Source organism: Dryas octopetala, chromosome 8 (genome assembly GCF_963921425.1).
Source record: "Dryas octopetala chromosome 8, drDryOcto1.1, whole genome shotgun sequence".
Taxonomy (NCBI): domain Eukaryota; kingdom Viridiplantae; phylum Streptophyta; class Magnoliopsida; order Rosales; family Rosaceae; genus Dryas; species Dryas octopetala.
This window is the reverse complement of record NC_141373.1, coordinates 13,787,618-13,804,115: the sequence shown is the minus strand read 5'-3', so window position 1 is coordinate 13,804,115 and position 16,498 is coordinate 13,787,618. Positions and strand designations below refer to the sequence as shown.

At 33.3% G+C, this 16,498-nt stretch overlaps 2 protein-coding genes across 2 annotated transcripts; both read left to right on the top strand.

Moving 5' to 3' along the window:
* The first annotated feature begins 2,873 nt into the window (after positions 1–2,873).
* LOC147277425 (PyrD) lies at positions 2,874–9,794 on the top strand. Its single transcript, XM_086255082.1, has 2 exons — positions 2,874–3,031; positions 9,262–9,794. Exon 2 carries the CDS (start codon positions 9,302–9,304, stop codon positions 9,602–9,604), a length of 303 nt encoding a protein of 100 aa, XP_086111208.1. The 5' UTR covers positions 2,874–3,031; positions 9,262–9,301; the 3' UTR covers positions 9,605–9,794.
* A 1,191-nt stretch (positions 9,795–10,985) lies between these two features.
* On the top strand, positions 10,986–16,149 carry LOC147277424 (GDSL esterase/lipase At1g29670-like). Its single transcript, XM_086254854.1, has 4 exons — positions 10,986–11,415; positions 12,484–12,717; positions 14,810–15,062; positions 15,594–16,149. The coding sequence occupies exons 1-4, from the start codon at positions 10,999–11,001 to the stop codon at positions 15,824–15,826; spliced, it is 1,137 nt and encodes a 378-aa protein (XP_086110980.1). The 5' UTR covers positions 10,986–10,998; the 3' UTR covers positions 15,827–16,149.
* The last annotated feature ends 349 nt before the right edge of the window (positions 16,150–16,498 follow it).

Genomic DNA, 16,498 nt, shown 5'->3' with positions numbered 1-16,498 from the left:
GTGGTGCCACCATTATCCTTTCCAGCTATTATGGCTGGGCACCTTTTTAGTCTTTGTTCCCTTGCTGACGTCACGAGATTCTTCCAACTTACTGTGGCCGAGATGACAACTTGATCGATCACTACGGCTAAAATCTATCTTTTGGCGGAGATTTCATTCTCTTTGGTCGAGGAGTAAATCATTCTTTCCCATTAGCTTTTTCTTGTGCTTACGTGGCACTGGCCGGGGAGGTGGCATGTGGCACTCAAATTCTGGTTCCAACAATAAGATACCCAAAATTAAATACTATCCAATTTAATCAATATTCAAAGCTTAATAAATAAACACCAAACAACAATTTAATACCCTCACCAACCAAGCAGTACCAACACTGACAAGAATTATTGCAAGCAAGCAAATATAAAAACCCTAAATCTCAACATGTGGGACCACAAGCAAAAACCCTAATCAAATAGTCATAATGGGTTCACATACAATAAAACAAAAGAAAAAGACACGATAACACTAATTCATGTACTAATAAACCCTTAAAAAGGAATAAAGTTTAGATTAAATATTCAAACACTTAACATACAACGGTTACATTGTACACTTTACCCTCTTTGAGGAGCCATACTTGTGAAATCCCCTTTGTTTTTTTTGTTGGAAACATAAAGCACCTTATTAAAGTACCCTATATTTTAAGTGGGAGTCAAACTGATTCCAAAAGATGGGTTATTGGGTCAAAGGGGATTTGAATGGACAGACATATCCCTGTAAAAGTGGTCACGTGCGATGCACATGATCACTCTCGTCAATTATGTGGATGTAGGTTAACATTTGTACTGACTTGAAACACTTTGAAAAGATTGTGGGCAAATTTTTCACGTTTTGAAGTTCATAGACCAATTTCAAACACCGGTCAAAGTTCGAGGATCATTTTTTTATTTAACCCTAAATAAAATGATGATGCTTTAGACATTTGACATATCAGATTCAGTTGTTTTAGGCATCGAAAAAGTTACAAACCGATTTATTTTAATTTTTTTGGACATCAGATGGACAAAAAATCAAGGGAGCTGTTATTAATTAGCACTCCAAAAAAGTCATTATGCACTCCTCTTCTTTATTAATTACATTTTAATTATGATTTTATCCGTCATTTCCAAATCTACCCCTATTCAGATCTCAATGACCCCACCTATTAAAAAAGTTAACAATTCAGAGAAAACAAAGAAGCAAATTTATCTTCCAATTTTGGACTCTCTTTTTTATTGCCCATTTGCGAAATCTTCTTCATTGGTTGGTACTTTTTTGTCCTTCAAATTATCAAATCCAGCAAAACCATATTGTTTTTCTGCAATATATAAATTCCACCAAAACCTTCTCTTTTCTCTTTAATATTTCAAACTTCTTTGTTTCATTGGAAATTCAAATTTAATCAAACAATAGATAGATAACCCGTCCATCTTCAATTGAACGCACTTCTTCAATGAATCAAATCGAACTATACCACTTAGTTTTCTTTTTCAACCATGTTTCCATAAAGTCCGAATATCAATGGAACAAACAAAACCAAATTAATCGAACTCATACTTTGATGAGTAATAAAAACTGAGAGGTTAGGTCTCTGTGAATTGGCAACCATTACAGCCGTGACAGTTTTAGTTTCGTAAAGAGGAAGAGATGGAGAGGGAGAGTGAGAGAGAGATATTAAATGTGAATAAATTGCAAGTTACTTTTTTTCTACGAATTTAAATGCAAAGACATGGGTATATTTGTAATGAGTGATAAAATCACATTTAAAAAATAAACAAAAAATAAGAGGAGTGCAAGATGACTTTTTTGGAGTGCCAATAACAGCTCCCAAAATCAAATGTTTAATTTTAAATTAATTATAGATATCAGTGTAAAACCGATATCTAAAAGTAGAAACATTAAATATCACTCCTGAAAATCTCGGTTGGAAATAGGCTTAGACATCAATATTTCACTGATGTCTATCAATATTTTTGTAGTAGTGAATCATAAAACAAACCAAATCCCTAATTTCTAAGGAATTTGAAAGGAAATTAGTGGTAAAGGTAACACAATAATAACTTATCATGTAACCAGTAGCTAAATTGGCAGTTGTACTTTTCTGGAAGCCACTTTTCACTCTCTTTTTTACTTGGATAAATATTATTCAAGTAGGCCTTATGTGATTTACAAATATATTACACAAAAAAAAAAAAACCATGTAAATGATGCTTTAAAATCAAATTAAGTGAAATATGTTATAAGTCTTTGTGATGGATAAATAAACTTACTCGACATAAGAATCAACTTCAGAGGCATTCTTCAATACACAACAGTGTGTTTGCTCCCATTTTTCATGGTCTACTGAACGTACCTTAGCACTTGATAGAGGTCTACTGTTGTTTGGTACCCTTATGCGTGAAGACAGAATTCCAATTGCATCTAAATTAGATAAATACTCTAAGCAATACTCCACAGCTTTCTCGTTAATATAACTTTTAATAATACAGCCCTTTGGTCGATTATGCTTCCATACATAAACTTTAACACTTTCATTTCATATCACATTAAACCTATCATGTAATTTAAGTTTGCTCAATTTTTTTTTTTTGTCAAAATAGTAGATAATTGATTAAATACACATTTATTAAAGTTTTATTCAAAAATTTTTTATTTGTCTCACAATTTTTATCATTTTTGTTTAAATTTTACAGATATCGATTAGACCACCGAACTTTCCATCCATATCTAAACTCTAAAGTCAAGTCGTTGGATAAGCAAATCCTTTGTGCCCCTCGGGTGGGGGCACCAGTAGGCGGGACCTCGTCTATAACAAGTCTCAAAAGGTCTCAGTATCGTAGAGAATCTGATCCTCTCTTTCCTTTACCCACGTATAAATACGACAAACTCAGTCTCTCTCTCTCTCTCACTCTTAGTCTCCCACAGATCCTTCTTTTCAGCCCTCCCAAAATCAACTCCACCACCACCACCTTAACATTGCACACCTCCTCCCACACTGACACACAACACACAGGTATGTCTCTCAGATCTCACTCCCACTGTTTCACTCTCTCTACTTCTTTTTCTTCTTTTCTTTTTGTTAATTCAAGTATTAGATCCTTTCTTTCGGCTCATTCATTCTTTGATTAGATCTTACAGAAGCGTTTCTTATTGCATGCGTTTCCGTTTTTCTTTGTTTATATATTTATTTTTGAGTTTAATGGTTTCTGGGTGTTCATTAATTCAAGTGGCTTAATTCCCAACTTTCTTACAATTCATGCTTATTCAGTTGCCTGTTGTTCAATTAACGATTTTCTTTGCTTTTTTATGATATGGGTTTTTATTTTGTTGCCTTAATCTCTTTTTAAAGTTGTCTTTGAAAGGAATTGTTTGCTGCTAGGAGGGTTTTGGGTTGGGTGTTCATGCACAGAGTTTAATTAGGAACTTGATCCAGTTTTTTCCTTGTCTTTGCCTTTGTGTATTTCCCATTTGTTTAGAATACAATTTGCATTCAATTTTCTCTATAAGATAATAGAAGCGCAATGTACCTTAGTATGCAGACAGCAGACTGCAGAAGAAGCATATGAATACATAAATAACCCCTTATCGTCTTCTACTCATATAAAAGGTCTTAATGTGCATGTAGAATCGACTATGAAGTTAGATACTTCATACTTTCCTAAAAAAATGAAGCATTTCCTCTATCCAGAAAAGTTCCAAATTATTTTCTATTTTTCTAAAGCATGTTAAAAAACAATTTTATCAGGTGAGCAACCTGTGTAATGTTTGCTGCGATTGAAATTCATAATGAATTAAAAAGAAATAAATATATGGATTTAATTTGATATAATTATTTGGAAGAATTAGATATCGCTACAACAAAAGTCTTATCTCAACTAATTGGTTTGGCTACATGAATTATAGCCCTTTATTCCATCCTATCCTTGAGTTTCACGCTATCATATCTTTCTTATTTCCTTCTAGCCATGTATTTTTTTTCCGGTCTTCCTCTTCCCCTAGTACTAAACTTTATGTGTGTTAAGTCATCTTCTTAAAGTGGTGCATCTATTGATCGTTATTAAACATGTCCAAACCACCGTAATCGTTCTCTCTCATGTTATCTCCGATTGATACTAGTTTAACCTTCTCACGTGTATGATAAATTGAATTTTGTCCCTGTCTCCTCACGTACCCATTTCAAGATTCCTCTGCCACATGTTAATTTCTAACTGCCCAATATTACATCCCATATAGCATGGCTGATTGTAATATTATACTAATGTAGGTGAATATTTATTTTGCTACTTAATCTGAAAAAGGGAAACTCAAAATTGAAACTATTAGTATTTGATCATTTTGTTTTGTCCTAGTTTGTATTGGAATCTTTATTGAAATAATGAAATCTATTGCGATTAATTGTAATATCTGTAGTACTGTTATCCACTAAATTATATTTGTAGAAAGTAGAGGGGAAAGTAATGTTTTGCATATTGATGTGAGTAGCAATTTTCTGAGGAGAAGCCTATATAGTCTTAGGGAAGAGCTCTAGTATAGCAGTACCAGAGACAATACAAGTGTAGTATAGTATGAAACTATGAATCTAGACCAACCCTATGTATAGGTTAATTATAAAATTGAATTATGTGAGCATACATATTCTTACATGAAAATTATATTAATGAATGTGCGATTTTGACTTTCAAATAGATACCTTTTGAGTGCATATGATGCAGCTTCTAGAGTGGTTGAACATGTTGTCATAAACTTTAATAGAATAATTATAAATTTTAGTACAAAATATGAGTGGATTACATCACTGCATCATCCAAAGTTGAAATATCGATAAATTTTCTTTCCAACTTCCATCTCTCCAAAACATGTGTTCCACATCGTTCAAGCTTGCAATTGGCTTACACTTGGCGTGCACTCCACACCTAAGATCTATGTGACATTTAATGGTTCCATGCACTTATAACAACATTGGTTGATGCAACATCTTATGGAAGTGATTATATATAACTTGATAGGGGTCAAGGAAGGTGGTGAAATAAAGAGCATGACATTTAAGTCTCAACCTTGGCTAGAATTTTTTAAAGGTTTTTATTTTATTTTATTTTATTTTATTTAATTTTTTAATTTTAAAATAATTAATCTCTGAACATATTTTTCTACATTGTGCAACTGTTTAGTTTAGTACAAGCAAATACATCGTGTAACTAGGTAGCTGGATGCTATCATATCTTGCATTGTGCTTGGTCTGGAGGATTAGAAAGGCATGACAACAGAAATCAAGGATCCTTCATTTCTGTTGATTAATAAGCTCTTTTGTAGGACCTTCATTTTTTTGGAATACATCCATGGATGGTTGGGAGTGTGTGTGTGTCGCTCTTCATCAAAAAAGAATATATAGATAACTGTTTATCATTTTATTTTCTATTCTTTGGTAAGTACAGGGTAATTTTTTGGGTCCCAAGAAACATGAAAAATAGAAATAAATTTAAACCAAGCATATTGTTAGTTTGTTACTATAAGACGTTTTGGGGGCATAAAAAATTCACCTGTAAGGAAATGGCAATTATAGTATGCAGTACAGTGCTTCTTCCCTAAGAGCAAGATCCTAATCCTATGTCATTAATAATATCTAACAACAAAAATAACTAAATACCAGGGATAGAAAAATAACAATAAAAATAGAAAAACCCCAATTATAGCATGTCGAACAATGCTTCCTTCCTCATTATTTCACAGGTATAATTAGTCTAGGCATAATTAGTTCTAGATTCTTACTACACTACACTTGGAATATGTCTAGTACTATTGTGCTAGAACTCTTCCCTAAGTTTGCATATAGGCTTCTCCTTATACTTTGTTACTCACTTTTTTTTTTTTGGCCACTGCATTGTTACTCACTTAAATATACTGAATATGACATTCCCTTTTACTTTTCTACATAGCCACAAACTTGTATCTCTTATTTTAAGGTGTTTTTTATTTTTTACTTTTTTCACGATTGGTATCTAGCCACTCCACTTGGCCCTCCAAATACTGGCCTATCATTTCCTAGCCATCCAATGGTAGTTAGGACCTCTCACATCCCTGTCTTTTCATTGGAAACTACCTCATCTATCTTCTTTCACAACCAATCTACTCATTGCCGTTTATCCTGTCCCCGCCAGCCCTCCAACGTGCCCTCATGTGCCATCCGTTTGTTGGTGAGCTCATCTGTTTTCAGCCTCACTGTCCTTATGCCCCAATTTAACATTATTTAGCCTTTCCACTTTCAACTTGAAGGCTCTCTAATTACACACAATTGGCTCAGGCTATGCAGAGCTTCTTAAATGGGACAATTTTCTAGAAATACATCACTGGAGACAAGATTAAGCCCTGCTTTTCAAAAAGATAAATTTTGAGAAGAGATCAAGAGAATCATATAGACAAGTGGGACAATAATATTTAAAAAAGATTATCTTGTGGTTACCAACACATCAATTGGCTTCATGAGAATGCTGCTGAAGTGATTCGATACAGCCAGGGAAGTGGTACTTGTTCACTACTTTGAATGAGCAGATATCAAAAGAGATGCACAAGCAAACTACCTTGGTCACTTATTTATGATAAATCCCTGTTGTTTCTTCTCAGCCTTCTTGGACTTTTCAACCTCTGATATATGATGGTCCTCAGGAAGAATGCTGCTATTGACAGAAGCTTGGGCATCACATTTCTTTCTCAGTTTATAAACGACAACGCAGAGACAATCCCCCATGAGCTAGTGGACCTTAGTATCCTCGCCTGAGGTAATGGGTTTTGAGATTCTAACCAACGAGCCAATATTAGACTATCTTGTTATCCTTCTGTCTTCTTGAGTCTCCTCCACTGATCTATCTCCATCAGCTAATCTGTCACCTTTGTGATTTCGGCTGTTACTTTTATGCGCTTGCGTCCTTACATGAACCTAATTCTTTTCATGAGGCTTCAACTTACCCTTTATCGCATAGTATCTGTACAGGAATATTCAATTCATTAATACACAGTTGAGAATTGATAACTCTTAAATTGTGAATATACTATTTCATGCCTTGTGCTTTGCTATTCATTAATACACAGTTGCAATACATTATTTCAGTTGAGAATTGATAACTCTTAAATTGCTCTTATGCTACCTGAAAGCATTTTTCTTGGGGCACTATGAGGCACTAGACATGTGCGTCACTTTACTATGAGCTCAAAGTGGTGCCTAGGCAATATTACACTCGAATCAATAATGTGTGGGGAGCTGGGCACTAGACATGCTAAATGCTAATTTTGTAATCTTCTTTGTATAATCATGTTCCAAGCTAGCTTCTTAAAACAAGGATCAGTCTAATTGTATTAGCTTATAATCAACAGGAGTTTGGTCGGGAAGAGGGTAGGCCTATGAATTAATTGAGTCTGGTTGATTTGAGAAGGATACTAAATAATAATTTGTGTTAATTTTTTCTTTTTTCAAGTATTATGCTAGTCAGATTCCGAAATGGAACACATGGCTTCTACTTCAAATTGATTTTGTGCTGTCTGAACTACAAATTACACTGATTTTTATTAAACTATGATACATTATGACCTATGGAAATACCATTGGATTTGTGGAGTGAATTTTAATGGGGGTTCATCTAGTTCCCTCCAATTCGAGAGATGGGATTAATGTCACTATTGAAGATAATATTTGGTTTGGTACAAGAATTGCATGGATGATGGAACTTGGACACAGTAAGGTTTCACTTGGGGTAAGTGAATGATTGGCTACATTGGAAGGATATTGATCATTTTATTTGAGAACTATTATACTATTACTGGATCTACATATACTCAAGGTTATTGGCAAGGAAATATCAGATACTTCTTGTGACAGTGAGTTTTCTTATTTCAAGCATGGATTAAGTCGTTTCTGTCTTTCCGAAGCCCCAAGCTCTCCATGTATGTATTTCTTTGTCTTATCGACTTATCCTATATGACATTCAGTTTTTCTCATAGTTCCATTAAAAGACATGGGATGGCTTAATCCAGAAGCCAAGTTCAACGTATAATATGTAAGGCCATCCAAGTACCAAGCACCACATGATTAAGAGTTTCTGTACTTGATAAATGGAATTTACACATTTATTTTAGGTTTTTGAGTCTCTTCATCTCATGGTCAATGTCCATCATTTTGAAGCTGTGGTACAATGGACCCTTTACTTCATGTTGGCATACCTGTGTCAATATGGCTTGATGCTTGTAAGTGCATGGCTACAAGACAATCCAAATAAATGCGTAGCTTTGAAAAGAGACAAAAATCATACATGGACACGAGTCCTCATCCAATGACCATACCTGAGTCCATGTAACGAGCTTTTTGAGTCTTACGTCCTGAACCACTGAGACATAAAGGTAAGAGAGGCATTGGTGATGGTAGAGAGTACTGAGACTTCTTATATTCCGGATTCTTTTATTTTTTTGGGTAAAAACTTTGTTGGTTTTCTTAGTAATGTATGGCACTACACCTCTGTCTAGACCTTTTTCATGTTGTATTAGCTCATGCATACTGCATATAGGGTACACATCCTCATTAATTAAATGATTCTTTTCTCTGGATCTAGTTTGCAATGTACTCAAATTTTGTAGTGGATGAACTTTGGCAGAGAGAAAGGTTGAAAAATGAAAGGCAATATATATGAGTGAACTTTAGTTGAGTGCTGAGCAATCTCTTGTGGACTTGGTCCATTATGGGTGATTAGCTGAACTCTGACAATATTATAGATTGTGTTTGTAGCTACAATTGAGTATATATTTGACTAAACCTTCAGAGGAGTGATGAAATTACTTTTGTTTGTGCATTCTCACACACATACAGAAACATAATGGTGTATCAGTGTGCAGTTTTCACACTTTGTTCTAACTTTGCGTATTGGTTAGATTATGATGACGGTTCTTATTGTAATCTGTACACAATATGAAATTAATACTCTGATTCTTTATACTATATACAGTCCCCTTTTTACTGCTTCAGTTATCTGGACCATTCCATTCTTTGGATACAAGATTATGCCTGCTATCTTTTGGTTATGTCTTTTTCAATTGCTCTTATGTTAAGGCTGTAGATTTTCAGTTTCATAATTTAGCTTTAACTGCAGTCTTCATTACAGCACAACCATATACTATATTTTCTCCTTTACTGTGTTATTTATTATTTATCATATCTGAATGTAAAGTCCTAATATTATGGTTCTATCTTGGAATAAATTGCAGCAAGGGACTCTGCAGTGGGAGGCAGTTTGTAAGTCCAAATATGAGTCTGGCATGCCTTGTGTGCCATAGTGTAGAAAGTCCATCACACTCTTTTAGGAGTTACTCTGTTTCAAGTTCAGAGAATGAGGGAAGATGTTCTGCTATTGCGAACTGCTTAGCGAGGCGATCATCTCTTCCACTGGCAACAACACATTCCAACTTTGCATCATCCAAAGTAACCCCACAACCAAATCTTCCAAACAGTGGTTCCATGCCAGGTACCCCACGGTTGGTTCGAAGCCGGGCTGTGAGAAGGGACCTCGTGAGAGACTGGAACTTTGATGAGGTTGTGATGGGCCGTTAGATTTTTCTAATTTGACTGGAGAATAGAAGGCTCTTTCCATGGTATAGTGCTAGGAGACAATCTTGCAATCTATTTTTGTTAGCTATGGATGCAATTGAACTCACTTTTCCTCTGGGAGAGTGTGCATTTGTAACCATTTGAGAAAATCATCGCATTGTTTATAATTTTATCCTTTTGGTAGTCTTTTGCAGACCAATTTTTTTCTCTAACTTGGGATTTTGGGTCTTAAGGAATTTTGTCTCAATCTGATTATTGATTAGGGGTAAAATCTACTTCCAGAACCAATCTTTTGTTAGGCGAGGCCAATCAATGTGCCTCGCTTAATTGGAGAAAGTGTTATGTGATGAAATATAAAAGTATAAGTGTTATCATATTATTATATTACAATACCAAATCAGCTATATTCCTATTGAAGGGAAGTTTCTCTTGACCAAATTGAGTATTGTAGTCTTCTTTAAATATCCTTCTACATAACTGATGATTTTATTGGTAAAATAAAATAGTTTCCACAAGAAAAGTCTATATGCCACTTATATAAATATTGTACATTTATTATTGATATGTACCTATAGAAAGCTTATACATATCAATAACATTAACTTTGAGTAGCAGAATAGAATAATTCCCACCATATATACTAATTTCTCTAGAGTGCTTATATTCTCATCTCTTATCTTATTTCTTCAATTACTTTATTTTTATACACACCATTAATTTGAATAAAATATAAAAATACTCTTCCCACCTCGGGATCCCATTATTCTTATAATATCATTTCATATATCAACTCAAACACTCACCTACTAAACATTATTCTCACTCCTCTTAACTATCATTTCACTCACCCATCTTTTTTCAAATAGTAGAAAAAAAATCTTATACTCATTATACAATTCATTCATAAATTTCAAATTAAATCCTTATAATTAATATTCAATTTCTAAATAAAAAAAACATTAAAATATTATGAATTCTTCATCTAAAATTATAAATATATAAATGATAGGGTTTAGGGTAGAGAATAATCATACATTTTAATAGATGTATGTACGGACATCAACTACATAGTATCATCGATTTTAAGTTTGAGTGACATAATAGAATTAGGGTTTATGGAAAAAAAAATTATGGAAAAAGATTGGTGGGTGGGATGATAGTTAAGGAGAGTGAGAAGAGTGTTTTGTAGGTGAGTATTTGAGTTAATACATCAAAAGATATTATAGGAATAATGAGAGGTGAGAACAATGTTTAATATTTTTTTGTAAATTAATGGCGAGTGTAAAAATAAGGTAGATAAGAAAATAATACTGGAGTATGGAAATATAACCAGTCTAGCTTTCTCTTTATATAATTGCTTCATCCAAAAGAGGCAATACCACTACTTCAACTCAAATATGGCTGGAAACTCATCTTTGAGACTTTGCTTCTTAGCCCTCTCCCTCCTTACTTGCTCTTTCCCAAACAGTTTCCATTGCAATGCAAACAAAAAAGTTGATGATGAGGAAGCAGCAACTAGGATCAAAGGGATGTTTGTGTTTGGAAGCTCCCTGGTTGACAATGGCAACAACAACTTCCTCCCAAACTCACTGGCCAAAGCTGATTACTTGCCCTATGGAATTGACTTTCCTCTGGGGCCTTCTGGAAGGTTCACAAATGGGAAGAATGTTATAGACCTTCTTGGTGATCAGCTTAAGCTGCCTTCCTTCATTCCAGCATTTGCTGACCCCTCAACTAAAGGACCCAAAATTGTTCATGGTGTCAACTTTGCTTCTGGTGCTTCCGGCATACTAGATGACACTGGCTCCTTAGCGGTAACACAAACTTTCTTCCTCACCATCGATCTCCTTTATCATCATCATCATCTTTATCATCATCTTCATGACATCATCACCATCATCTTCATTGATCTAAATTTTATTATTATATCCTCTTGATCACCAATTAAGAAGCATTCAACATGTATTATATATTCTATCTGTAATCATGATGTTCATGTTTAGCATTATACACATAAACAGAAAAAAAAAAAAAAAAAAAAAGCATAGAGATCCATCATGAGCAATAACAACTTAACAAGTGATAGTGAACCGTACTCCTACAATGTTTTATTTGTTAATTAATAACTTGTTATGGTAGGTACTAGAATATTTAATAATTATCTTTTAACTATTAGCATTTATTCGACAAGCAACATTCTGAATCAATGTTTTTTTCTTAATTAGGAATATATGTACCAACTAGCTGTTAGTGGTATATACATTTTTCCTTAAAAATTTGAGAAATGTCCCAAATTTGAATCCTCCTTCTCAAGGTCATAAATACAAATTAAAAATATATGTAAGTTAAAATTTTGTTATTGGTGTATGGATATAAACACACATAGTGCGGTTAATCACGCTTATCAATGGGCAAGGGCAAATCTTGCGTAAATTTTAAATCGTAAATCAATCTGCATTTATTCATCGTATATATTTTAAATTTCAATTTTTGAAATTGTAGGCAATCAAAAATAATTCTACACCCTAAAATAATTAACAATATTCAAAATGAATTAAACAATGAAATTTTCTAACTAATTAAAGGTCAGTGATAATTGATCTCAACTGGAAATATCACGAAAAACTAATTATAACACATCGATTGATTGATTTTGATTATCAACAATGTAATTAACTGCTCTAGAAAGTTATTATTTGTTTATATGTACATAAATATATTTGTCCTCTTATATCACTAAAGCTAGCAACTTTAGTTTACTTTACACCCTAAATCAACCTTCTACTTAATTACATGAATGGCTCCATAAACCCTGATATATCATTTTAGTTTAGGCAGACCTAAATTCAATTTGTGCCAATGGGTTTGCATATATATTTCAGGGGCATGTAATCAGTCTGAATGAGCAAATCAGAAACTTTGAGCAAGTAACTCTGCCCGAGTTAGAAGCCCAGCTTGGGGGCCCAAGCTCCCAATTACTTCCCAAATACTTGTTTGTTGTGGGAACTGGTGGGAATGATTACTCATTCAACTACTTTCTGAAAACTTCCAACCGCAATGTCAGTCTTGAAAGTTTCACTGCCAATCTCACTGCCACTTTGTCTACACAACTAAAGGTACGTACTGCATTTACAATTAATTCATCTCAACCAACTCATTTTTGCATATTTTTATATACAAAAACCATACAGAAATTATTTAGGGTTGAAAGTTTAACTTGGAGTTTTGAGCATTCAAGGACGGGTTTACTTAAATGAAAAAAGTAGAAAAATAAGACAAAATTAATTAAAAGGTTAGTCAAATTACCTTGCTAGTCATTGAATTGAACGTGGTTCTTTTTTTTTTTGGCCAGAAATTGAACATGGTTTAAATGGCAACTTTAGCGGATTAAACCACGTGGAGCAAAAAAAAAAAAATGTTTAAGGTTGAAGATTTGCCTTTAGATTTTGAATATTTTGTGACAATTCTACACTCTAAATGAGAAGAATCCGATTATCTCATAACCTTACCTTATTTGTAGTAAAAAAACTTGAAAATTAATAAGTAAAGTATAGCCGAATGACCTTGGTGGTCCTTTGAATGGCAAGAAATTAATCAGACCAACAATGCCGTATCCCATTAGAGAAGCAATGAGATATCTAAAATGCGGACTAGGATCTTTTATTCATTTCTTTATCATATTTTTAATTTTGGCCATCACATGGTAGGGAAATAGGTAGGAAATTCTGGTTCCTAAAATGCAATCAACTACATATATATGTTAAAAAAAAAAATGTTCCTTTGCCTAATATCAAATTTGGAATATTGATTAGATGAATTAGTTTTTAATATATGGTTCAATTAACACTTAACAGTCTACAAGATAACACGTTAGATATCTCAAACAAATATTACTCCGTAAGCAAAATGTTAGTATATGCAGTAGTACGTACTGTTATATATGTGTGGAATTAGCAGTGCTTCATTCAGATTTCAGAGTTTCAACGTTTGCAGTTGGTCCAAGTTCCAAATGAAAGGGCCGCATGTTTTTCTCATTAATTCGAGTAATAAATAGCTTGAAGAGTAGCAGCACCTATATATATAGTATTTATTGTCATATGTGCTGATGTGCATTTGCAATTTGCATTGTCGGGAACAGCGATTGATCGATGGACTCAAAACACTCAATACAGACAGAGTACACACCACATACTCCACACAAATTTAATGTTTCCAACAACAAGGGCTTGCATGAGTTTAATACAAGACCTGCATGCATATGATATTTTCATGGAAATATTTTATTACTAATATTTTCCCCTTTATGGTAAACAATTTTTCCTTATATTTATGATGCATATATGCCATTATTTTGGAGTCGTACGGCCCTTGGCCCCCTATATGTACAAATCAGATATTGACGAACAACGTCAAATTAATTACTATTTGTTGGCAGATGGGTAGACAAGCATAGAATTCAGTAAAACAAAAACCCCACTCACCTTGTTGCAAGAGAAAAGTAATTCCCATCATTTTGTGTGGTGGAGTATGGAGAAATTTTTGTTTGTGATCGCAACACGTGTTGTCATGTATCGTTATTAATTCACGTGTTATAATATGTGTAGACGATGAATTTATATTTTTAGAATATAATATTAATAAACATAATGAAATTATAACACCATATGATGAGTCTTATTATGAATATTAGTCAAATGGGATGTCTTATATATGCCCATTTTTCATAAATTTAATGATCACAACCCTTTACTTTTTAAAACTTTATTTAAGAATCATAGTTGTAAAAAATAATTCACAATTCAAAAAACCATTAAAACATTCCATTGTGACAAAATAAAAAAATGAACTCAATGTGTTTGATAACACTGAAATTTTCACTATTTAATCAAATGGTTGAATAGTCTTTGATTTGTCTAATTTTTTTTCAGAGATGATCTTTAAGTACGTGGGATTTGAAAAAATAAATGACTCTAATTATCAAACTAAAATGTGGAGTGGGTCCTATAATAAACCCCTTAAATAAATTTATTTTAAAGAATCCCTAATAGAGACTCCCTATTCTATGAGAAATCTTCTTTATATGACCTTATATATGCTATAAATATATAAAAAGGTCTTTTAACCATAGACTTAATTAGTTATTGAATTTTAATTGTGACTTAAAAACGTGTAGATTTCATTAATTAGTTTAAAATTTTGGTGATATAGAAGTTGCACAGTTTTGGAGCTCGAAAGTTTGTGGTGATGTCAGTAAACCCACTTGGGTGCAGCCCTATGGTGAGGATGAGGCAACCAAAGCGAAATGGTTGCGTCCAAAATGTTAACCGAGCAGCTCACCTCTTCAATGCTCACTTGAAGTTGTTAGTTGATGTGATTAGGACACAAATTCCAGGTTCTGCTCTTGTGTTTGTCAACTCCTACAAGATCATCAGGGACATTATCAAAAATCCCCTTTCAAAAGGTATGCAAATATCCCTCTTGACTCTTGAGTCTTTGTTCACATAGTCGGTTTTCAGATTTTGAAGACCCGAAGCGAATCATAAAATAGAGACTTCGATCCTCTCTCTAACTACATTAACTTGATTAAATGCATGTTTTTACATTATTTAGATTATGCATAATATATAGGGGTCTATAAATTAAATGTAGAGGCTCGAAATGTTTGAGGGTCGAGATGGTTGCTCGAAATTAATGGTTAGATTGTAAATAGTCAAAAGTCAACTTAAATGATGTAGATCAACAAGACAACAAAAAGACAATAGTGTCATTTATATATGTTGCTAGATTGTTTGGCAACAAAGATTTCCGTACAAGACTTTTTTCGTCAAACTAACTAGTTATCTATTATGTTTGTCATGCATGGAAAATTGTAAATAAATTCAATGCCTCTCACTATCCTATTTATAAAATCAAAAAGCAATCAAATAGTAATTGCACGTACTCTTGCATTCACATCATTTTGAAATTATAATTCAAAAATATTACATTGTAGGATTCAAGGATTCCAGCACACCTTGTTGTGAAGTGGCATCAATAAGTGAAGGGGGAAATGGGATCTTATGCAAAAGGGGAGGCCAATCATGCGCCAACAGAAGCAGTCATGTGTTCTTTGATGGGTTGCATCCAACGGAAGCTGTAAACCTTCAAATAGCAACCAAGGCCTATGTCTCCACTCTTAAAACTGAAGTTTATCCAACGAATATTCAACGATTGACCAAAACATAATAGGCCTCCATCTCGATCCATCAACCTTGGGGTGGTCTTTGTTTCTTAATTACCAATTAATAAATAAATTCCGAGGTGATTGGATCCAACTTTAAATATATAGTGTCTACCACAGTTCATGTGAGTTTGTTAATGGTTTATTTAGTGGGAATTAATGAGTCGAATGACTTTGTAATATGCATGTAGGTTGTTTTCTTGTTTCATCGTTTCGAGATGAGCTATTTTAGCTAGCTAGATTATTGTTTCTTGAATTAGAAACCCGTAGTTAATTACTAGGTTTGTTTTCTATATATTAATATATGTTTCCACAAATATTTGCTTCTCCTGGATCTCTCTCTCTCTCTCTCTCTCTACAAGGGTACTATACATGCAGCACTATAAAGTAATGAAAGATAGTGGTAAGAGAAAAAAAAATTTGTTTTATTATTTTTATTTGGGGAAAAGGAATTTGAACTTGAAACTCTTTTCAACATAAAAAAAAAAAAATTTGTTGAATTTCTACAGTTTAAACATATATACTGATTCTGCCAATTTACTGATTCTACAGTTTAAACATATTGTCTTACTTTTTACGGTAAATGAGTTTTAAGTGAATAATAAATTAACCTATCTACTTTACCTAAATGATAAAAAAGTTCACCTACTTACTTATAAACCCACCTTAAAAAAAAA